Source organism: Myotis nattereri, assembly GCF_964212035.1.
Source record: "Myotis nattereri genome assembly, chromosome: 2".
Classification (NCBI taxonomy): Eukaryota; Metazoa; Chordata; class Mammalia; order Chiroptera; family Vespertilionidae; genus Myotis; species Myotis nattereri.
The window spans coordinates 63,810,191-63,836,872 of record NC_138076.1 but is presented as its reverse complement, the minus strand read 5'-3'; the positions used below and the strand labels follow the sequence as shown (position 1 = coordinate 63,836,872).

Genomic DNA, 26,682 nt, shown 5'->3' with positions numbered 1-26,682 from the left:
GGGAGAAATATAAACACTAAAGGCCATGTTTTATAGCAATTGCTCATGATTAAAGGTATAAAATGGGAATCTCATAGTAGGGATCTTCTTAAGTTGTCATTAAAGTATTATTGGAAGCTCTGCTTATCAAAATATAATTCACAAAATATTAAAATCAGTGCTGTAAGAAAGTTCACCCAAGCTTTGCCTTCACATGTAAAATCTGCCATCTACTTAAGACAGCTCTGGATTCAGAGGCATATAATGCCCATTGTTATGAACTCAGAATTAAAAGCATTGGCATTAAGTTCAAAACCTTTACTTCACAGGCTGGGAAACTGAAGAGTAAAGTCACATAAGTAGAAATTTAGAATGTTTTATTAGAGACTTTGAGATATACCAAGAGAAATTATACCTCAGGGATAAAAGTAAAGGAGTTGCATATTAGAGAATTTTAAAATAAAAATACTCATGGCTTTATATGTGGGTTATATGCACATCTACATAGTCACATGAGATACAGGTTCAGATTTATAATATTCATGTATACAATATGTACTATTGATTAATTTATATAATGTTAACATAGAATTTAAAAGAAGAAAGCCATTTTTCTGAACACTCAATCCTAATTTGAGTAAAATTAGAATTTTTTAAGTGAGAAACATATAGGAAGAAATATATTTCAAAACATTATTTCCACAAACTTAAGAAAAGTAGTAGGTGGTATAGTTATTTACAAAATATGTTGTGTAGAAAAATGGTCCATGGGTTGCATATTAAGAATAAAACAGTAACAAGAGAGGAAATCCCAATTTGGCCAGTTTGTTAACTATTTTATTGCCTTTAGAACTCTGCTTCAAATTCAGAGTACCAAACCGAAAACTTTTTATACAAGTGTATTAGTAACTAAACATCTTGAGCACTGCCCACTAAGCAGAATATGCCACAAAAGTAATATTTATGGATTGAAATAAATCCCCTGCATTACCTACTTCTTAGTTTCTGATTCTAAAATGGCAATGGCATCAATGAAAGAAAATCCTTCAAAGTCATCAATGAAGGAAAGTTTTTATGAAAACAAATAAAGAAGAAAATTTCAATTTTACGGAAAATTAGAAAAATATTAACAAAATAAAAGTTGTACAATTATAACCAAAGGGTTGGTTTTGCCTTTCATATTGTTTAGTTTACATATTGGCCTTCAGTGTATATCTACCAAGTGATTACATCATTTTGATATTCTTAGTCCAAGACTGAAATACACTAACATTACTTAGATATTCAGTAGTTAGTCCAACTGTATAATCTTAAATTTCCTATAATTAGAAAAACCTGATTCTACAGGCTTATCTGTATCCTATATTTAGTTTTTGGTAAATTAAAAAATCCGTAATAACAAAAAATGTGCAATAATGAGAAACTAACACTATAAATTAATATCAATGCACAAATATGTGATAGAGGAGTATAGCATAGCATAAAGATCAGTGAGTTTAATTATATATTTCAAATGCCAAATATTATTGCCTATTCCTTGTGGCATCCATGGGAAAATTGAGAAATCATTTTCAGTGGGGCTTTATTCTTTTAAAGAACCCTAGTGGAGAGTGGCTGCTTAGGCCAAACAATGAAATATTATATCATTTCAATTAATTTCAATATCATTTCAATTAATCATTTCTTTCTGATTAATTATTTAAATGCCCAATCTTGTTTATTTTCCTTTTTCACAGCTGATTGTGCTTTTTCTGTATTGTATTCCAAACAAGAAATACTTTAGCCTTGGTGGCTCAGTTGGTTGGAGCATCGTTCTATACACTGAAAGGATGCAGGCTTGACTCCTGGACAGGCACATGGAGGAGGCAACTTATCAATGTTTCTCACATCGCTGTTTCTCTCTCTCTCTCTCTCTCTCTCTCTCTCTCTCTCTCTCTCTCTCTCAACATATCCTCAGGGGAGGATTAAAAATAATTATATTAATTATATTCATAATAATCATATGTATATTGCTATTGCTCTATCATGCTAAGTAAAGTGACAAGTGTCCCTAAGGGCATTGAGAAAGACAAACAGACCTAAGTACTCAGGGATAACTAAACCAATAGTTCTCGTTTTTTTTTTTTTTTAATGTACTGGAAAATAAATTAACACCTACCTGTTGTGTAAGAGAAAAGTAGCAGGTCTTCATTCATATGTCCTTTTTGTTGAGTACGCTTAATTTATGCTTAATTCTATAGGACTTCAAACTGTTTGTATGCCATCTTTTATGTGATGTAAAAATACAGCTAATTGTGTGATGAAAATCTAGTTCACATGTTGAGCAGAAAAACAGGGCCACATATGAATATGTTACCTTTATCAATATGCATTCTTTTCGACTCATGTCCGATGTCATGACCAGCCAAATCTCCCTCTTTGGGACCAGGGAGTACGTTTGGTGATAAACCCATCAGCATCTGGTTCATGGACAACCCATTCTGATGAACAGCTGTCAAGCCCAAAACAAAAGAAAATACTCCATATAATGGTTAACTTTTGACCCCCCCCCCGAAATACATATATATATATATATATATATATATATATATATATATATATATATATATATGGTTATATATAGGTTTAACTTTAAAATTATAATCTATCTATAAGAATACTGTAAGAATTGATAACTATGGTCAATCTTGAAGATAAGCATAAAAATAATAAAAACATAACAAATTTATCTTTAGTGTGTCATGTTCTCTCCCTAGGATATAAGCTTCCTGTACTCTGCAAGAAATGAAGTCTTAACATGAAGTTAAAATATAATAAAAAAAATTCTAGTGGCATCAGAGGGCAAATAGAGTTTTCACCAAGGTACTGAAATAACTGTGCCTTATTTATACTCTAGTCAATAAAACACAAGGTTTGATAGATAGCAAAGTACTTCCTTAAAAATGGATTTGAACTTAAATTCTAAAATAAAGTGCCATTTAATTCATATCTATTAAATGGTTAAATTATTATAAACAATAATTGCTTTCCTGAATTATTAAACTATCACTATTGAAATAGTAGGTACATGATCAAACACCCTTATGATTTTCATAATCCAGTCAACAAATTTCTTAATAAATTACCCATAAAAATCTTGATTTTGCCGAAACATTTGAAAGAAGAATCATTCCATACAACCTTACTTTCTCTGGAAAATATTTTTAACATATCACAATACTATTTTAGAAGCTACCATTTAAAATCACCATAGTAAGCATTGTTTCAGGGGAGAATCTTTAATGGGGGAATTCTAAAACTAGTAAAGTGAACTTTTTATGAATAGACTAATTACATAGTCTTAAGATATGAGGAGACACAGGATAGTTATTATCTCCAAAAACATAAATAAAATAAACCATACATTACAGAAATCTGATGGTCACCATCTTAACCCAGTTATCACAAATATTGGAGAAATATCGTATGTCTTGTGAAACAATGCACTAAGGACACACTAGCATGTCTGAATGGCCCCGGCCAAAATTGCATAACTTAAATAATGAGGAAACATCAAAAAATTCCAAACTGAGAGACATTTTACAAAATAAATGACCTGCATGCCTCAAAAATGTCAAAGTATTGAAAGACAAAAAGAATGGGGAACTACTCCAATTAATGAAACTAAAGGAATGAATATGACAAGTAATTGCAACATGTGATCCTGGATTGGTTCTGGGACCAGGAAAAAAATTCTTATTAAAAACATTAGTGAAGGGAAAAAATATTAGCAGGAAAGTTGGTAAAATTAGAATAGCATTTATAGTTCAGAAAATAGTACTATAATAATCTTAATTTCCTGATTTTGATCATTATTCTATGGTTATGTAAGAGAAATTCCTTGTTTGTAGATAATAACCAATAAAGTGTTTAAGGTAAAGAAGCTGATATCTATGATAAGGGCACTAAGTTGGCACTATGCCTTCTATCAGAGTCTCTCCTTCAAAGGGATCAACTGATTGTGCAAACCTGGGTGATGCGATGTGTATGTAAGAATTCTTTATATCATTTTTGAAAATTTTATGTTAGTTTAAAATGAGTTTATAACACATCAAATTAAACACGCACATAAATGCACATGTATGTATATGTATGCATATATATGTCTATATGTGTGCATGTCTCTATAGTATTTACATTTGAACAATTGTGATAGTCTACACATGAAAAAATTATCTTGTTTTCATCAAGAATAAAAATATACAATGATGAATAAAAAACATGAATGTACAAACAAAACTCAAATTTTTCCTATTTGTCCATATTTCCATTTAAATAGTATGGAAAAACACTTTTATTTTTCTAGGACAATACCTTTCCAATGACAATATTTTATTAAAAATTATAAATGAAGCAAAATATTCTTCACTAAATTTCCAGTTTTAGTGTCAGCATAGCATAAAACCATACAGAAAGTATGTTATTTGAAAAATGCTTTCAAGTAGTGGCAGCTGAGGTTTACTGGCTCCAGAAATGGTGGTCTGGGAATAGTTATTAAAAAATAGCTGCAATCATCTTTTACAAAATTAGGGAAATATGTTACAGGCAGGCCAAATCAAGTATTCATATTTGGAACTGTGTTGAGTCATATAATTTTAAAAATAATTTTATTGCATACAAATCAACCTAACATTTAACTCATCCACTTCATTACTATTCATACTGAGGATTTCTGCTGTATGCAAGTATTCCTCTATAACTTATAATGATAGTTTTTTAGGAAATATTTTTCCTATTGTGAAAATGTTCTCAACAACTGTAACTCCAATAAATGCTGTGTGATTAGGTGAAGTTTATACTAAGCATAATTTCCGGAAATAATACCTAATCCTAGGAAGGATACAATAAAGACTGGTTTATCAACAAAAAGAGTCAGTGTTAATATGTGTGGTTTTTTTTTAAAGAAAACAATATTTGGTTTTTGTACAGGCTCACACTAACCAGTTAACTTAATGGCATTTTAACTTTAGATTTTCTTGGCCATGAGGATCAAGATTAAATATCTGAAAATGTAATCATGAAATAAAATATAAGCCTACTTTTAGAATGTAATAGTAATAATACATGACAATAATATGCATTATTGACTGTTACTAATTCAAACTCTATAATTCACCAATTTCAAGCCTTTTACTTTATTCATTATTTGAATGACTAAGAAATATTTTTAAATCAATTATTTGGAAATCTATTTTTTATTTCTTTCTGGATATCTTTGTCTATATAAGAATGAATCTTAAAAAAATAGTGAATTTCAAAAATGTCACGGGTAGGATTGAAAGAAGGGAGGAGGAAGAAGATGAATAATCCATAAGCAGCATACTTAGACACTAGATATTTGAGAGTTTGAGGTGTTTACTTCAGAAACTAATCTAGAAGGTTACTTACTTTCTCTAACTGTTTCATAGCTCAAATCTTTATGTGTGGCATCAAGGAGAGGGAGTTTATATCGGAGCCTGTTAATGTGGTGCCATACCTCATGGTATTGCAAACTGGGAAACATAATTTTGAGAGATGGCTATTGCTACGGAGCCTCAGAACATGATACATCTGAGATCTATTTGGAATGAGGGCATTTTGATTAGAAAAGCCAGCTGCACCTAATAAAGTTGAAAACGGTGACAAGTAAAAGTATGAGACCTACGGATTCTGTCAGAAGAGCTCTCGGTCCGCGCAGGGGAGCTGGACACACTGCTGCTGCGGTGTGATGATGGGTGGCTGCCAGGCCTTCGGCCCTCCTCCAGCGACGGGGCAGGGGAGGGGCTGTCCGGAACACGCTCCTACACCACCATGGGGAGGGAGGGGGAGAAAAGAGGTAAAGACATTGACCTTTACTTAGGGAATGTTGATTTTTCTCAATAATATAGAAGCATGGAGGCAATAAACACATTTTTTCATCGACATTTAGCTGTATTAAAAGACACCTTTTATCCTGAGCAAAGCTAAAGCAGGGAAACGCTAGAAAGAAAATTGTTTCTATAGGTAAATGTCACTATAGTAATGGTAAATGTCAGTCCCCCCTTTGGATTAAAAGGGAGGCTAAAGAAGAGAAATAGTTTAGAACCTATTAAACATCAAAGAATTAATAGAACAAAGCAGGTTTCAATTCTAGACAATTACCAACTTAAATAAATCTTTACATATATATATTCTATTGCTTCAGCAAATGTCTAAGGATCATTTAGCACACAAATTATCAACATGATAGAGAGACCATAATAATAATACCAGAGGAGTTAGCAACTATTCCATCACAGCACTGCTCTGAACACACCTGGATGGTCACACTTTAAGGCATCATAGAAATCGGTTATTTAATATTGGAATAATATACTTTGATTATAATAAATCTGAGACTACCTGCTACTTCTAGCTCCAATTCAAACACATTTTAATGTGGTAAAGGAAATGCATGAAATATATATTAGTTGTGTCCCAGGGTAACTTGATACCATGTTTTCTGATACTGTTCTACAGGTTCCTCTCCATATCACCCCTCTGAGCCAGACTAACATGTAAATACGCTGAAGAACTCTCACCAATGAGCTATTATATATGGAGTTACAGATTAAGAAATAAGACATTTGTTAAAATTTTCTTTTTTGAACAAGATATCAATACACACAGGCCTTGAGAAAGAACTGTTTTTCAATAAGTAATACAAATTTGAAAGGGTGCAAGTAAACTTCTACATGACATGTAATAAATAATAAATCATTCTTAATTAGGGTATAATGAAGTAAATATTTTAAAAAGGATTTTAAAAATTTAAAAGAAAAGTTCTAAAATGTATTTGTTCGATAGGAGACCATTTTGAAAATATGAATGGCTAATGTAATATGAAAAACAAAAACTAAATTCAAGGCTTTGAACTACCAGTGGGAATGAGGGTAATTCATGCTCTTGGTCTCAGAGGTGCCATTAGCCCAGGATATTCTGCAATCCTACTTTGCAGTCAATCACCTGGGAAGTTCTTAAACATTACTATGCCTGGGCTTTACAGACAGAGATTCTAGCTTAGTGAGTGTTACTATTGAACTGTGTCCCCGGAAAAGATTGAATGTGTATTCATTTAGAAATAGGGCTGCTGCAGATGTAGTTGGTAAAAATGATGCCATAGTAAAGTAGGGTGGGCTCTTATTCCAACATGACCATGGCCCTTACAAGAAGACCTTGTTAAGATATGAGGGGAAAATGGCATGTGATGATGGAGGTTGAGATTGGAGTCATGCAGCTGCAAGCCAAAGAATGTCCAAGATTGCAGCCACCACTAGAAGCTATTGGAGAGGCAAGGGGGATACTACCTAGAACCTCAGGAGCAGCATGATGCTGCTGACATCTTGATTTCAGATTCTAGACTCCAGAAATGTGAGAGTATGCAGTCACGTTGTTTTAAACCACTCATTTTGTGGTACTTCGTTACAGCAGCTGTAGTAGACTGAGTCTGAAGTGGGATTCAGACATCAGTATCTTTTAAGGCTCTTCAGGTGACGTTAGTGTTCATCCAAGATTGACTACCACTTGTTTCAGACCCTTTAATTTTTTCAGTTCTGGAAACATTGTCAATAAACAGATATGCCGAGGCTTAACTTTTGAGAAGCACGAGAAACAAATGAAAATAATAAGAAAAAAATGGCCAAGCTCTTATCCAAAATTCATGCATAAAATGATCTCCCATTATATATTTTATAAAATAAACAATAATCCGTGAAGTAAGAAACTTCATGAAAAAAAGATTTGCAAGATCAAACAATAGTATAACCAAAAAAGGAAACAACTATATTCTACTCTCAAAAGTTGCAAGGCATATTAGAATCTGTTGTAAAGATAATTTCTTCAACTTTAGAGGCTTTTGGATGGGTCAAAAATGTGTGAATTTGTTTCTATAAAAGATAATTAGTTAAAACCTCCCAAAGAACAGATGTGTTATCAATATTATGCTGTAATACTAACTATTTCCCTTACTTTATCAGAAGTTTAGAATTAAATGCTGTATTTTCTTCAAATTGTGAATTTGGCTGTTATGTAGGTAAATGTGAACATTATACAATGTATTTTGCTACCCACGTCATATAGCATTGCATTTGAAAGACTGAAAATGAGTAAGAGATAGAGGAGAAACAGGAAGTATGGAAAGAGGGAAACACATACATGCACCCCAAATGTTAAAAAATTATAATTAACTTGTTCAAGGAAATTTATGGATTTATAAAAACTATAGTGGAACTCCTTTATAGTCTATATTAAGGTATTAAAAAGCTATCCTTTATATAGATAACTATATACATGACCAGAGATATTCTATAAATAATCTAACCTTGATATCTGGAAATTCTAATAAAGGGGACAACTAAAACTAATACAAAGTAATATTAAATATAAACTGTAATTGAAAAAAGCTAAAAAAATGTAAAAAGTATACTTAAATATTTAATGCATAACACTCTAGAAACAATGTTTACACCATTAAAAACAATTACATATTTTTATTTTTCCACATAAATATAAAAGCATTTCATTAGTTAATATATTTCATTGTCAAAGTTTATTCTGATAGTTCTTTTCACTTATGAACTATTCACTCACACATTTACACAAACAAAATACTCTAAAGATCATAATAATTAAAAAAATAAACTAGATTAAAATGTTAATGTAAAATACACCGTAAAAGCATAATTTTAGGCTTAGAGAATATAGGTGAAATTGTAATATTTAATTTAGCTTTAGCTTATTTTTCCTTTATATTTTTTTGTCTATGAACAAAGGATACAAGGACAATACTTAATACTTTTGTTGCAAGAAAATATTTTAATTTATGCAAATTTTATTATTTAAAAGCTTAAGTATTCAATTGAAACTTTTTATAAATCGAGATACAACATATTCAGTCATTTCACTTAATGTATAATTTCAATCTTTAGAACATGATGTATGTTCTTTGAAGAATTTCATTAAAGTAAAATCCATTCAGCAAGTATAATTTTAATACATTGTTGTACAATAAATTAATTTATTTCAACAGCTTAATTCTTTTATGATATTTATATGCTTTCCTTTCCAGAGTTTGCTATGAGATGGAGAATAAGGGAGACATTAAAGAATTGCTTAGGAGAGAATCTCAAAATGATTACTAAAACAAAATAGATAATGAGTTTTATTCAGACATAAGAAAGAAGCACTTCAATGTCTATAGGGAAACTACGTAAACTGGTAATGTCATTTCATTTGTGTAATAACCTTTAACCTCCAAGATGGGACTGAAGTAGGACAAAGAGGAAGAATATTTAATTTAATACTTCAACACACTGTTTTATAGTCTTGCATCATAAATCCACCAATCAATAAAGCACAATCTTTTGCAATCTTCCATCTTTATAAAACTAGCCACAATAATAAATGAAAATTTAAGAGGAATACTCTCTCACTGTAAGAAAAAAAGGTCATACTAATAAACTAATAATGCTAACAGAATAACAATAAAGGAAAAGCTGCATTTATTGCCTCTGGGTAGAATAAGAAGTATTGGTCTCTAGGATAATTCAGAATCAAAGGTTGAATTCAAAAAGAGGTATTATAAAATAAAAAAATATAAAATGTTCAGTATTATATTCATGTGATTAATTAAACATTTTAAAAATTGCATTGTCTAGTTGCCTCCTCTACACCACAAAATGCATTATATTTTATCAACTTAAAATATTTTCTTAGGGTAAGTCTAAACACAGCTCATTTCCCTAATACAGGATTTTTTTCATTTAGCTTTACTTTATTTTCATTTTCATCTATCCATTAAAGATTCTATCACATGCTATTGATGTGGGGAGAAGATATTTCTGTCATTAAATGTTCTCTTGATATAACTTTTAACTTACAAAATTGAAGTTTACCGGTACTTTGTATAACCTAAACTCCTGAACTTTAACACAACTCAGACTTAGGTAAAAAAATATTGACTGGACACGTAATATGCTTCAGTGTCCTAGGTTCTGCTTATGTATAAGTAAACAAAACTGAGAAAAGTCCTATCTCCCATGCAGCATGTATCATAAACTAGTATACACACTGATTAAGTGTGACATCCTAATCCCTTGTTCTGGAAAAATAAACAGAGAAGACAAATGATAGAATTGGGATTCCAGATTTAGGAAATTGTTAAAGGGACTTTTAGGAGACATAGTGAATGATGTTAATATACTTGCATCTGGTACAGGCTCAAGTAACCACCATTGAAACCCTATGACTCAAAGCTCTAAACTGATGCTTCAAGAGATATTTACATAGCCCTTCGTATTTGTTTTGATGATGACACTCAAGAAATACTCAGTTTTGCTCGATGTAAAAATGATAGGACCCATAAGTATAATCATAACCAACTTAATTTTATTCTCCTACTATCTCTTCAAACTTATTCAATGGTGGTAAGAAACAATATTTTCCACAGTCCACCTCATACTTTTTAAGATTACTATTTGGTAATATAATAAGTATGGTTACTTTATCCAGTAACATACAGTTTTGACCCAAATTATAATTCATATCTATGTAATAATAAACACTAGCATCTTAATTAAAACATAAGACATTTTCCTTTACAACACTGAAAGAAGGGAGCATACAGGGAGGAAAGCAAGGAGGACAAGGTAAGTTCTGACTTGGCCAACGATGCCAATATTTGGCATCACTCTTTCTGGGCAAAGCTAATGTTTGAAGCCAACTTTTTATCTAGTTAAGTCACTGTGCATGTTCTTAGAGGCTATCACCAATAAATCAAATTGGAGTCTAAGTTCCTCTGCCCCTGAATTTCTGCATAGTTATAACTGGATGCTTGATTCAGGTGGATTTGGGGGCAAGGCTATTTAATGATGGTGTTTCCATCAGAAGCACATCATGTCTGCTTAATCGTATTTTATGATGCCAGCCACCACTGATGATCATGGGCTAGACTCACCACTTCATTAGGAGTTGAAATTTGGTTATACTCTTAATATATCATTCTTTACTCATTTATTTGTTAGAAGATATATACGAATAGAAATTTCCCTAGAAAATTATTTGGTTACCCTGAGGTACAGCTTATATGGGAAATGCTTGACTCCACCACCCCTCTATGTAAACCTTTATCTTTCCTTTAAAAGAATCAATTACCTACAATTCTCCAAAGGTGAACAATGAGCTTACATTTTAGTATTGCTACAAGCTCATGGATTTAAATGTATGAGATCTGTTTGAATACAGAGATGTATGGTATCCTTAGTGGTGGTTGTGTTTTAATAATCTCTTTTCCTTGCTATTGTCCCTTTTCCATCCTATCTAATAAAAGACAAAAAGGGTAATTGACTGTACCTTCGCTACGCTTCCCATTGGCTAATCAGGGTGATATGCAAATTAACTGTCAACAAAGATGGCGGCCAGCAGCCACACAGCTGAAGCAAGCAGGAGGCTTGCTTGCTCCAGTGATGAAGGAAGCCAAGGTTCCCTGTCTGCCACAGCCCAACAAAGTTTCAATTATAGACGGTAAATAAATCCCAGAATAAAAAAAAAAAGAAAAAAAGGAGAGGCTAGGAACTTCAGTCGCCGGCCAGCCTGAAAATGGCCCTCAGCCCTTCACCCAGACTGACCAGGCACCCCAGTGGGGACCCTCACCCTAAAGGTGGTGTGGCCAGTCTGAAAACAGCCATCAGCCCCTCACCCAGGCTGGCCAGGCACCCAAGCGGCACCCCCACCTTGATCCAGGACAGCCTTCAGGGCAAACCAGCTGGCCCCCACCCGTGCACCAGGCCTCTATCCTATATAGTAAAAGGGTAATATGCAAACTGACCCTAACAGCAGAAAGACTGGGAATGACTGATCACTATGACACACATTGACCACCAGGGGGCAGACGCTCAATGAAGGAGCTGCCCTCTGGTGGTCAGTGCGCTCCCACATGGGGGAGCTCTGCTCAGCCACAAGCCAGGCTGATGGATGCCAGTACAGCGGTGGTGGTTGGAGCCTCTCCTGCTTCCTCAGCAGCGCTAAGGATGTCCGACTGCAGCGTAGGTCTACTCCCCGCTGGCGAGTGGACATCTTCCGAGGGCTGCTGGGCTGCCAGAGGGATGTCTGACTGCCAGCTTAGGCCCAATCCCCTGGGGAGCAGGCCTAAGCCAGCAGGTGGTCATCCCCCGAGGGGCCCCAGACAGTGAGAGGGCAAGGCCGGGCTGAGGGACACGCCCCCCAAGTGCACAAATTTTTGTTCATCAGGCCTCTAGTATTTAGTACTAATACTCAAACAATAAAAGAAAACACATTAACTGTTTTTCTAAATCCAAGTATAAATTATATGAAATCTATTTTCATGAGAGAAACATTTATGTCTAAAAGTAATGCATATATCTAGAGTTATTTATGGTTTCCCCAAAATAAACTCTTCTGTATCTAAGAAAAACATGAGACATGTGACATTGCGCTAATATTTTAATCTACTTGGGAAATCAGGTCACTCTGGTTCTAGCTTTTATAATCGTTAAACATTTTAAACTTCATGCACGTAAAGCCTTATTTACTAATATAGCATCTTAAGGACCTGTTTTGAAGGAAAGTATTAGAGAATGAAAAATTTATTCTTTTTATTGTTTACTGTTTTTTTTCAAGGTTTAATTCTTTAAAAGAGATTGGCATAAAGTGTTTATGTTTCTCTCACACATAATACTAGCTAGCGCACTTACGCACACACAAACACACACCCACGCATACACACACACCCCAGGTCAGCAAAGAAAATTAACAAATTTAAATCACATTTCCTAGTCTTAGAAAACCATATAACTGGTGTAAATATATCTTTATTCAATACTGTAGAATAAGAAATATTCCTCCAGAATCCATGTTTTAAACCCCTAAAATATACTGTCTTCTTTTCAATTTTCAATTTTTTTCAACAAGAACATTTTTTTTCGAAGTCCTTTTGATATCATTGTGAATTTATTAAATAAAAAGTGAAAAAATATTGATTCAATCTGGGGGATTTGGGGTTACTTGATGAATTATACCCAAAGAGAATCAATTAGTAGAACATTTCAACCTATTAGGAATTCTCTAATGACAAGAAGAATTGATTTCTTAATTTATCCTGTTTATTTTCCTCAGTGATTTAAGTCAATACAAGTAATACATCCTTTTATAATGTGGAAATGATACAAAGATCATATAAATAGATAATATGAATATTTAGAGATTTAATATTTAAAAGTATCTAATAAACCTAAATCAGTGGACTGGAAAAGAAACAAAATGAATAAGTGCAAATTCTTAATACAAGTAAAAGAAGTAGAATTGGCCTAGAATTTCATGTCAGAAAGTCACGAAATGTACGGAGTCACAAATTCAACTAGCAAACCAGTTTTATGAATTATGATTACATTTATATGCTCTTATCCAAATTGAGGTTTATGCCAGTACTGGTGTCTCTCTACTGTCAGTTCACTTCTAGAATTTCAACAGTGTTATATGGGAAGGGTTGGGGAGGAGGTGGGTAATTTTTTTTTTAAATATATTTTATTGATTTTTTACAGAGAGGAAGGGAGCGAGATAGAGAGTCAGAAACATTGATGAGAGAGAAACATCGATCAGCTGCCTCCTGCACATCTACTGGGGATATGCCCGCAACCAAGGTACATGCCCTTGACCGGAATCGAACCCGGGACCCCTCAGTCCGCAGGCCGATGCTCTATCCACTGAGCTAAACCGGTTTCGGCGGTAATTTTTTTTAATGGTCAACCAAAATGCTTGATGAGAACTGGTCAGAAAAAAACAGAATATTTGGTCTGGAGGAAAGAAACACTATAGATGGCCTACTATACAGTGAGATGATTAGAACACAGAAGAATTCATAGATATTTTCCTTTCCAAGAAAATATAACAAAGTTAAGGTAGAAACTATGGAGATGACAATTTTAATTTGATTCAAGAATACCCCCCTCAGTCTTACATTTGCTAAAGGTATAAGAGGTTTTCTACAAAGGCTCAGATATATAAAAATGGATAAGGGTTAAACAGAAATTATTTATCCACCATGGGGGAAGCTCAATTATATAACATCTAATATTCCAAGCTTATGTCTTCATGTTCCATGAATGTTAAGTAGTAAAGATATGTGGATCTCACTAATACATAATAGACTAATACAGAGCTTATAATAATTTAATATATTCTTATAGATAGTGACTATTAGCTGTTTAAATTAGAATTAATATTTTCTAAATAGTATATGTTCATTTCCTTCTTAGAATTATTTCACAAAAATATTTCCTGTAGTCCAAGACAATCAGCCAGAGGAAGTTTAAATTTAATACTTGGTAAACTTCATATTGAAAGCAAATAACAATGTTATGGAGGTACTGTGTTCATCTAAATAATTGTCTTTTGTTCAATGCTTTCAATTTCTTTTTTATTTCCAATGCCAAATCCTATGGCTGGATAGTGTTTGAGAGATGAATTTAAGCTGCCACAACCTATGACTCACATGGGTTTGAGTTCACCAGAGCTCTAATGCAAGGATCACAGCTAGTAAGTGGCAGAACCATAATTTAATACTCTGGTCTTCTGAAAACAAATCACTATTTTCCACATATTAAGATTCATAACACCATACACACAAACACACACATGCATGGATGCATGCATGCACACACAACCAGACATATAAGCACACACAAAATTTAAACATATCATTTAATGTCCTGTGTTTCTCTTTTAATAGATATAGTAGAGAACTTGAAATTAGCCTAGGTTGCCTAAATCTTGTACCCCTGGTTCTAATTACTACAAGTTTTTTTTTGTTTTGTTTTTCTTTTTCATAATCTATTCACTATCACTTAACTTTCTGAAGTTAGAATTACTTGTGGAATAGAAAAACAGATTAAGAGACAGTGGCTTAAGATGTTTGGTGTCAGCCAAAACAATCCTGTGAGAAACAATTACCTTAATAACAGATGTCTCCACTCTAGATGGGGGACTCTGAACTTGTGCTGCTGCCGCCATATTTGCAATGGTGCTGAGATGATTCATCTGGCTCATTGCCATGGTGACAGATGCTGGAGGTAGGCTGACAGGAATTAGAGGGTGGGGCATCATCATAAAAGGAAGTTCCAGTCCTATAAAAAATACACATATATCATCATTGCTCTGGTCAAATAAAACTATGAAACACGGCATATACCATTTATTAAAATGGTTAAAAACATAAATTGTTGAGAATTGAACCATTCAAAGATGTCCTAATAATGACAACCAAACGAGAAACATTGGCTCTCTTTGTATGCAACAAAACCCGCTTGTCATTCAGGGAAATTAGGCTTACCGCTAACTAGTTTGATGCTATGTCTTACCATATCACCACTCTTCACGTGTGTAGTACAAATGGTCACTTCTTTGCCAAAGTATTCTTCTGATCAGCCTAATTCTTGATTAATATACTAGGATTTCCTTTAACTTATCACAATTAGTTTTCTAATATAGTATGTTTCTATTATGTCCTATTTTTTTTTCTTTTCAATTACCATTTTTAGCACTAAAAATGCCATCATATCCGTGGGCAGAAGGTGGCCCTGCTGACGTGGGTGGAGAGGCTGACTACATGGAAGGCTATGCACCCTTTGCATGCGGGGGTGGGAAACAGAAGCCTGAGATCCCTGGAGTGGGGGGTGGGGGTGGAGTACAGTGTTTCCTTATCCAAAGAACCATCCTTTCTGCCTGTGGGGAATGAATATAAATTATTTGGATACAATATTATTCCAAATCTTCTAATGACTAACTTGAAGCGAGGTCTTAAAAAGAATATTCTATTTTGGAGATTGGCTAAGTGATTTCTTAGGAAATAAGCTAATTTCCCCTAAACCCTGTTTTCTTTCTGTTTTTCTATTTCTTGGGTAATTTATCAATTAAAAAAATTTCTACAGCAATTAGCCTATTTGCAGAGTCTAATCCTGTTCACTAACCATCTTAATATAAAATGGGCTCTTTTATATACCTAAAGAATTCATTACTTCCTTGAAATGAAGCACACTGATAGTTATAGAATGCAAAGATATCCTTGTAAACAATATTCTAGTTTCCATTCAAAGTTAAAGTTCCTCACTTAATTCCACAGCAAATCCTAAACATGGAACCATTAAATGCCCAGCCTTGTTAGACATAGTGGAGAAAACTCAAAAGATTGTTTTAGGAAACAAAATAATGTCAAAGCAATAAATTAAATATATGTGAATTAATAGATACATCATTTATTTTCAACTTCAGAGAAATAAAAGTTTATGATTGTGTTAATATCAGTGCTGAAGTCAAAACACTACATTCAAGGGCTCACATTTCAGTATTGGTGGCCATGTCATTTAAATTTTGATGTCCCCAAATTAAATTATTTTAACACTAATTTATTGCTTAACTGAATCTGTCAAATATATGAACTACCCACTTAAAACTGTTTTGTAACATCCCTGTCAGCTTATGAGATTTCCTTTTTTTTTAAAAAAAAGATACCATATTTTTATGTAATATGCTTAGAAACTGCAAAGTTGGTAAAGCTCCAATTTAAATGCTTTAGCTCTATTAAAAGCTTCGTTGTAAAATCTCTCCGACACAGTTTTTAATGAAGAATACTTAGTTACTGCCATGATTTTTTTCCATTTACTTCATGAAGACAGTTAAGGTTCAATATAAATTCAAACTCATTAGCTCAATACTGTCTGGATCTTAGAGTAAATTGTTCAGAAGTGGATAATGAAAACTCAATTCAAATTCTTCAGCAATCAAACAAAGCAATTTTATTAAACAATGAAAAGAATCAATTAAATGCATATCTTTATTATCTTTATTATTTTATAAAAAACCATGACAGCTTTTGGCATAAAAATAAGTTTATAGCTTCATACAAAAATTACTCACATAAAAGAATTCGTCCAGCTTACTCTTATACAGTGATGTAGATATTTACTTTTATATTCACAAATTTATGTATCCTTATTTCTCCACTCATGACTTATTTGATATTTATATCAAGGTACTAGTCAAATGAGCAAAAACTATAAATATGTTAATTTTTCAAATAAATTATGTCAAGAGAATATTCAGTGACAAAACAGTTTAAACATTTCCACATTATATTGCCTTTATAAAAGTATATGGAAACTTTTTTCATTGCATGTTTACTTTTTATGTTATCAATTAATAGAAGAAATGGTGCATACTCACTGACTATTTGGATATAGAAACAATACTGCAATAGATGTTATTTGAATATGAGAACCACATTGGAAATATATAATTAATAGTTAATTTTCTCTAATGTTATATTTCATTTAAAATATCCAATAATAGAAGGATTGTATTTTTATAATAGATTTCTTATTTGAGGATAATTAATATATGGAATAGAGAATGATATTCATATCCATTATTTTAGATTCAGTTTAAGTTCTGTTTATAACTATTATCTACTGTTTTTCTGTTTAATTGAACTAATTTCTTTTTTTATTTGAATTCTAATTGCCAGTTAATAAATGGAAAAAGTCATTTTCTCAAATATATTTTAATTTCACTCTTATATCAATAGAAAAGCACTATAATTCTATTTATTCACATTATCAAAGTGGAAAACATTAAGCTAAAATTCTGATTAAATCATCTGGAAAGCAGGGTATAGGCAAAATACTATCTTTTCTCACATTTATTTTGCATCATAGGACATCAGGCCCTTGTGTAAGGATAAATATTAATCATCTATATGTGAATTTTCCATAGCAAGTTTATAACACTAGATGGAATTTTCCCACTACATAAAATGCTGCTAGACATCTCTACCAATCATCATTTGTTAAACACACATGATGTTAGCTCATTTAGGTAATAAATAGAGCAAACAATTAAGAAACTAAGTCTGATGAAAAATATACAATATGTAACTAAGTCAGCTGTAAGTGATTTCTCCATTATTTATAACACCCATCTCCTCTATTAGCATGAATAAATAAGAATTAAAAGTAGGCCATTTCAGAAAAAGACATGCCCATAGTTATTAAATGTATAACTTCAAGTGCTTCAGTTTAAGCCAATATACTTAGTGAGATCAGCCTATTATGCCTACATACAAACATACAGTATACATATATACCTTTAAGATTAAGATTTACTATTATGATCACATGAAAACTTGCAAGAGACAGAAGATTCAATATACAAGAAACATTTCAATATTTGGTAAGGGGAGTTAGAGAGAAACAGAAAATAACTGATTCATTTCTCCTCTTTGATTCTTGTAGAATCATGCTCTTTCTTTGACTTCACAGTGGAATAAAAAGACAAATTTGAGATAGCCCTCATATGTCCTCAAAAGGCATGTACTATAATATGGTGTTGGAGCATGCAATAAAAAAAATCCTCATAAAATATAATAAAAATATATAATGGTTTTGAGCCCAAGAAAATGGTCATCAGCTCATGAAAAGATTCAGAGACTGCATCCCCCTCTTTGATTATTTAATCTACAATTAGATTTTAGTGTTGAGGGGAGGGCACTAAAGGGATATCCTATATCTAGCTCTACAAACAGATGTGGAGGAGCACTAGAACAGTCTTAGCTAGGAACCTGCTTAAACAGATGTAGGCAGATGTGCACTGCTGATAGCAGAACATGACAGCCAGCTTCTATATGATGAAATTAAGGAGTGTAACCAGCAGCACCATGAGAGCAGCTACGAAAGCTGTGGCATGATTTTTGGTGGGGTGATAGTAACACATGTAGAGTCTTGAAGCAACCAGATATAAGTAGATACATGAATGCAAGAGAGAAAATTGCAATTAAGACCAACTACCAATTTGGTCTCTCGCTAAAAAGTACCAATTATGCATTTACATTAGCTGAAAAAATGTACTTACCCTGCCTAATTATACTGACATCATAACACAGTGATGGCGAACCTATGACATGCATGTTAGAGGTGACACGCGAACTCATTTTTGTTGTTGATTTTTCTTTGTTAAGTGGCATTTAAATATATAAAATAAATATCCACAATATAAGTCTTTGTTTTACTATGGCTGCAAATATCAAAAAATTTCTATATGTGACACGGCACCAGAGTTAAGTTAGGGTTTTTCAAAATGCTGACATGCCGAGCTCAAAAGGTTCGCCATCACTATCATAACAGCACAATTCACAATAGGTATGATTTGGAAACAGCCTAAGGGCCCATCAGCAGATGAGTGGATTAAAAAACTGTGGTACATCTACACAATGGAATACCATGCTGCTATAAAAAAAGAAGGAACTCCTACCATTTGCAACAGCATGGATGGACCTGGAGAGCATTATGCTAAGCGAAATAAGCCAGTCGGAGAAAGATAAATATCACATGATCTCACTCATTTGTGGAATATAATGAACAACATAGACTGATGAACAAAAACAGATCCAGAGACAGAGAAGCATCAAACAGACTGTCAAACCTCAGAGGGAAGGCAGGGGAGGGCGGGAGGAGGGGTAGAGATCAGCCAAAAGGCTTGTACGTATGCATATTAGCCTAACCAATGGACACAGACACAAGCGCGGGGGGGGGGGGGGGTGGGGAGGGGGTGAGGGCATGTGCTGGGGGGGGCATGGGGAGAAAGGGAGATATATGTAACACCTTAATCAATAAAAAAAGAATGTATCAATAAGTACATGCTCAAATATACGGGACTTATGTCCAAAAAGTGATTTCATGGGCTTAGTTTTTTTTTCATGTAAAAGATGTGTGTTCCTCAGTGACAAACAAGGTGATCTTAAATTTAGTGTAACTGAATTCAAGCTGTAAGGACAAGTTGTATGGGGGATTCTCTCTCTCTTAAACCCATAGCACCCCAACATTAAAACATGGTTATGTTTTAATGAGAAAGCAAAAAACATGATACACTGTTTCTATTATTATTATTATTATTATTATTATTATTATTATTATCTCAGAGCATTTTCCTTGGCTCACCTCCAATTCATATTTTTTGTTGTATTTTATGATGCATAGTTTATGGTGGGACAGGTTGTAAAGACAGTAAAGCCGTCACTGCTGTAAGGGTAACCAGATACTGAACAGTCAGAACTGATGGGTTACAAGTATAAAATGGTGATAATTTCCCTCTGATTATCACCTTTTCTGTTACGTTCCCTCTTCTGCCTCTTAATAACCTTTGGCAGATTTTGAGTATTCTAGTTAACACTTATCTCTGCCTCACCATCCCCATCAACACTGGCCAGCACTACAGCCTTAGAGGGCTTGCTCAGCTCTGCATCTGTCCTCCTCCTCCGCTGCTTCTCCTGGGTAGTGACATAAAGGTCTCTATCCAACTGGCTCCTGCTCAAGTCTTCCCTCTACGGTCACTTCTGTGGCTGGGCTTATGGGCGTCTGACGTGTCTAAATGCTAAGTATCTTCTATTAAGTAATGTCTGGTGCCTTGAGGGAGGCTTTCCAAGGGAACCTCCTAACTGTACAAGTCCCTCTAGCTTCCTGATCTTCCTAAACTGCCATTGTCCCTTGATACTAAGGCCTTCTCCTGCAGTGGGTCTGGTTGTCCTGATGATGTCCATTCTCCCTATCCTGACACATGTTCTCCATTCTTTATCACCCTGCTCCAATATGTACAAAAAACAAAGCATCAGTTCACATCAAAGCAGAAATTCCAATATGAAATGAAGTGGAGACATGTGTGATCCTTGAGTAATTCTCTTGGAAATCCCTTCCCTTTACTTGGTGGTGAAAAGAACCCCCCAAAAAGGGATCAGTAAGCCAAAGCCCTCCCCAGTAGTTGCTATATCTTCACTATAATTATTTCTTCAAATCCTCTCTCCCTGCATTCTTCTCCCTTCCAAATGGTAGGAGGATGTCTGCGGAGTATAGAGCGATAGGCTAGTAATGCTGATTCAACTGCTATTAACAAGTACCAATTGTATTTTATTTTTTACTTTCTTTAAAATGAGGAGTACCTGGTACCTTTTGTTTTGGTGTGGGACCATAGCATAGTTAACAGAACCAACAACAGATATGGCTGTATTATAAATAAAATTTTAGTAACTGGCTCTTCTAAATAAACTGCTATAAAGGGAAGGAACGGTTGAAATGTCATTTTACAAGTCAATTGAAACTTCAAATTATTGAGACAAAATTTCAAAGACAAAAAGTTACCATGAATATAAAAATTAAGGAGTGATTAATTTGGAGATAATCATTATTGAAAGAAAGAGCACTTTATTTTTTTTAAAACACAATTTTTAGGTACAAAAGAAAAATGAAACATGTTTTGGGTAAGGTATTAATACTGTTTCTCCTTAATGAAAAAACAACAACAACACAATTTGGGTATATGTATGAGTAGCATCAATTAAAATCCTAGCCCAAATGATTATCTTTATTACTGAGTTCTAAGTGTATCTAGTGAGGCTTAGATTTCAAAAGAGAAGCCAGTACAGTAGCACTTTATGAGACTTTTAGATAGGACGCGTGTAAAATAATCAAACACAAAATTAAGTGACCTGTAAAAAATAAATGTCTTTTAAACTACCATACGTTAGAACAGCAAAAGTACGTTTAAGTATTATTATCCTTTATAGGTATGTTGACATGCAACTATTTGTTCAGATTTTCCCACAGGCTGACCCTGATAAAGGAGGCAAATCTCAAAGGGACTAACGGTCACACCACTGCTTAGTGAGTGACACTGATAGACTCTGACGGGAACCTGACATTGTCAAGATGCGTTTACAATGGAAATGATGGCAAGAGCAGCTGCTTACTCCACACCATCGGAGACCACGTAGAAGGATGTCAACGGCATTTAACAATGGAAACAAGACCACTCAGTAAAAGTAAATACTAGTCACAGGTGCTCCAGATGTTCAGCTGTTATTTCGGCGGTGGGAGGGAATAAACAAGTTACTATCTTTTAGAGGATTAACGTCACCCTAATGAAATGTCAGCAGTAATACTAGTACTTTGCAGAAATAGGAGCAACAGCCTTCTCTTGAGTTACTGTAATGTAATCTTTAAAGCTGTTTCTGGAGGACGATCTGAGCTCGGTTGATCCAGGGTAGCACACATAAACTCTGAAATCTGGCTCAATCTCATCACATGGCTTTATTTTAAAATGAGGGGAAAGTTATGTTTAAAGGTACAATTAATTAGGCGCAGAATTTAAAATATCCCAGTTTAAGTACTCTGTTTTAGCAAAAGAAAAAAACACACACACAAAAACAAAAAACCTCAAATGGCTCCTAATTGGTTTAGGTCAGTGGTCGGCAAACTTCGGCCCCTTGAGTGTGGCTCTTCCACAAAATACCACGTGCGGGCGAGCAAATACAGTGCGATTGAAACTTCGTGGCCACATTCAAGGGGCCAAAGAGCTGCATGTGGCTCGTGAGCTGCAGTTTGACGACCACTGGTTTAGGTGATACCAGAGTCTCATGCTAAATGGTATTAGGCTATTTCCAGAGTCTGAAGTTTATATATGCGCACATATCATGTTTGATTTACAAGTGCTGGGGAAAAACAGAACTGGTTGGATGTCATATATCCAGTCCTGGTTAGCTTATATTCTGTTATCACTTCATTTTTGTCTTAGAGAGAAAGAACAAGATTGTCATGAGTTCCAATAAATATGAGTCATTTAGGAAAACATGTTGTTTACTCCGAAATAATTAAACATATTTGTTTGGCTACCTATCATTAACTAAACCATACTCTCTGTTACCCGAGTGTTAAATATTTAATTAGGAATTTCAAACTCTTGTCATACAAGGGCCTTTTTTTATTTTACTTGTGAATATAAAGATATTTTGATATATTTTGTTTTATACATAATGCTAATAACACAGTACTAGAGCTATTAGTGTCTGGGACTCATCCGAACCATCATAATAGTTAAATATCTTCACCAAGTTGAAATACTTCTATTGCCTTACATACTCCTCCATATTGTTGAGAGTAATGTAAGTTAACATGATGCACAAAATGACACCAAAATATTGGAAATAAGAACTAATTATTTTTTTAATTTTGCTTGAATATTCTTTACCATGGCTTATGACTGCTGAACTAGAAAAAATAAGAAACAAAATCAGAGCTGAAGTTCAAGTCACTAATGTCAGATGGAATACATAAAGGATCCTTCAAGAACAGGGAGATATTACTAAAAATATTGATCCTAAGAATCTTTGAAGAATCATGGAAAACCAAAACAGCATTAGGAAACTTAAGATAGACAATGGCTTCCATTTTAAATGGCCTTGATTTTGAACTCATAAATATTATTTGATGGAGTTAATATATACAGAATGCAATGCTTTATGTATTTTCTTTATGTCATATCAAATCCCAGACAGTTTTGATGCAACTTAAAGTAAAAAGAAGGACTATTATTATAAAGATAAAAGGTTAAGTACTTTATGTGGAGAAGACAGAGATAATTATATCGGAAAACACTTGGCTTTTTGATGCTGCTGTTTGCTTTGAACTCATTAGCACCATGCTCAGAGTGTGAACCAGGTAAAACAGATCCTCAAAACAAAATATAGCAAAACAAATGACAGACTTAAACCGGGAAATAGCTGCATAGGACTCGGTATAAAGAAAGAAATAGTAGCCAGGCGAATTTGTTTCTACTAAATGTTGGCGTGTTTTGTTGATATGGACTATAAAATCATTGTAAACAAGAGCCAAATGTTTCTATTCAGTTGAAATGATGACATTCCAACAGATTGGTTAAATTCCACAGCTAAAGTATACTGCTATTATTGACAGGGTAGAAATACCAATACTAGAAACATATTTAAGCTTTCTAACCTAAAATATATTTATAAAATCCTCCCAAATAAAGTAATTTGGTATAATGCATCTATGTTAACTTAACTGCATCTTTTAACCTTTTTCATTGCCAATGTCAATAAATTTCTACCTTTTTCCACTTTAACTCATCAAATTATTTTTCCATTAGGCAAACAAATGAACTGGAAATTCTCCTCTCTAAAGATAATGTCATTTCCCTATAGTTTTAGAATTAGATTAAATAAAAGTTCAAGCTAATATACTTTCTATACTATTAGTACAGTAATAAATGTCCTGATATATAATATTAACAATTTTATGTTCATATGTAATTGTTGCTCATGGTCAGCTGAAATCAGTTTTAACTTCTACTGTTTTAGACAACATTTTCAGTTTTAAATTACTTACACTGAATTGAAAAATCTTCTCACTTGAGCCAAAATTACTATGTAATTTCCTGAAAAGTATAAAATACATTACATACTCATGGGAGTTATTTTAGTATTTCTCATATGTATGGATCTAGTGTTAAATTGTCTTCTCCCTAATCCTTGTTAGCCTCAACAAATGACATCACTAGCTAGCTATATAAGTTAGAAACTTTGGAATCATCTTTATCTCCTCTTTCTCTGTGTGACATCCATGTCCAATTCCTTTTTATGTCCTGTTGATTTTATCTATGTAATCTATCTCTACACTGTTTCTATATCTGCTGCTGTAATCAGGTCCAAGAAACATCATTACTTTTAAGTACAAATCTTACACGGTTTCTCTCCTGCTTAGAGGACTTCAATTGTTTCCCATTGCTATTAAGGGAAAGGCCCAACATTTCTCGTCTTAATGTAAGCATCACGTGGCCAGGCTTATGTGCCTTCTGCTCCCATTGCATCCACAGCATTTAACAAATTAGGACTAACTCTCAGTCAGTTCTTGAACTGAGAGCTGCAAACCCAGACCGATTCTTACATTCACACGTGGTACATTTCAAACATGAACATCTATAATCTTTGTTCTTCAGTAGCTTATAGTGTGAAAGAAAGATACAAAGATATAGCATAGATGCACACAAATGCACACAATTTTATCAGATAGGATGAAAAATAGAGAAGTAGGATAATAAGAAATATGTTTGATATTTTGGAAATAAACTTGGTAGAACTTAGTGATCATTTGGAAACAAAGATAAAGAGAAAAAGATGCCAATGATACATTTGATAAGGGGTTAATTTCCAAACTGTATAAGGAACTCATACAATTTAACAAAAGGAAGACAAACAATCCAATTTAAAAATGGGCAAAGGACCTAGATAAACAATTCTCCAAAGTGGATATACAAAAGGCCAAGAGAGATATGAAAAAATGCTCAAAGTCACTAATCATCTGAGAGATGCAACAACAATAAGGTATCACCTCACACCTGTCAGAATGGGTATCATCAACAAATCACCAAACAAGTGCTGGTGAGGACGTGGAGAAAAGGGAACCCTCGTGCACTGCTAGTGGGAATGCAGCTGGTGCAGCCACTGTGGAAAAATATTGAGTTTCCTTAAAAAAAAAAATTAAACGTGGAACTGCTATTTGTCCCAGTAATCCGACTTCTAGGAATATATCCTAAGAAACCTGAAACACTAATCAGAAAGAATATATGCACCCCTATGTTCATAGCAGCGCAAGAGCTAAGATTTGGAAACAGTCCAAATGCCCATCAGCATATGAGTGGATTAAAAAAAACACACACACACAAACAACAACAACAAAACTGTGGTACATTTACACAGTGGAATACTACACAGTAGTAAGAAAGAAGGATTTTGATCTTGGAATTCTGAAACCACAATCCAAGCTTTAAATCACCTGTCTGAGGAAGATCAGTTTTACTGATAAATAAAATCAGTCCAACTTTGCACTTGTTGCTTATGAGCTATTCCAGGAATAGTCAAAGAAAGATTGACAAATACGAAGTTAGAAATATGGGACTGATATTTGGGAGAAAAGCTGATACCACTGAGGAAGATTTGGATATCTTTAACTTATAAGTGTGATATTAAGCCATCATACTTGAAGAGGGCATAAAATGTACAAAGCTAATTCTATTAAATTCGTATTTCAATGTAAGGTACAGAGTAAATTCTAAGTAAGCCAGGCTGAATGATTTTTTAAAAATGAAGAAGGCTGAGAAACTGAGCTGGCATAAACAAATATTGTTACATGACTTCTATAATAAATTCTTAGCACAAAAGTATATCAATGAGTTTGTATAATATTCAAGCCTCTTGACTTCTAATCTATAATATCTTTTTCATAAGATAATCAGCATGAAGACCTGACAGATATTGGGCTCTCAATACTGAATGAATGATTGAAGAACATTATGATTGGATTTAAAACCTTAACAATACAACTACTATTTATAGTAGGTAGATAGTCTAAACAGAGAAAAAAAAAGACACAACTAAGCATAGTTTGAAAAGATGCTGTAAGTACAACTTGCAATATGATAAGAAATTGTAATGTTCAGTAATTACAAGATCCTCCTTAAGAACATTATGGAGAGAGGCAGCTTTGAATCTAGAGACTATATCACAAAGAACTCAGCACCTTTGAAGAACCATTGAAATAATATTATATTAGAGTGGTAGATTACGTGCAGATGGCAGGCCTGTTGAAAGCTACTGTTTATTTGAAACCAAATCGTTCTTTCCATAGCTTCTATTATGTGTAGTGAAAACGTACTATTCAAAGGACTTTTCATCAGTTTTTCATGGGCAGACATGGCAGGAGATTTTCAAGGTCAAAATGACCACTAAAATTTCAGTTGCTGGCAATGAAGAAAAATACT

The 26,682-nt window shown here is 33.7% G+C and overlaps 1 protein-coding gene across 2 annotated transcripts in view; it reads right to left on the bottom strand.

Moving 5' to 3' along the window:
• Positions 1-26,682, bottom strand: part of DACH1 (dachshund family transcription factor 1) — a gene marked incomplete at both ends in the record, with an annotated part of 446,771 nt that overhangs the window by 128,188 nt on the left and 291,901 nt on the right. For both annotated transcript variants that reach the window (XM_081082371.1, XM_081082370.1), the window contains 3 exons: positions 2,336-2,470; positions 5,663-5,798; positions 14,980-15,152. In XM_081082371.1, coding sequence (XP_080938497.1) covers positions 2,336-2,470; positions 5,663-5,798; positions 14,980-15,152 — 444 coding nt within the window. The remainder of the gene's footprint in view (positions 1-2,335; positions 2,471-5,662; positions 5,799-14,979; positions 15,153-26,682) is intronic.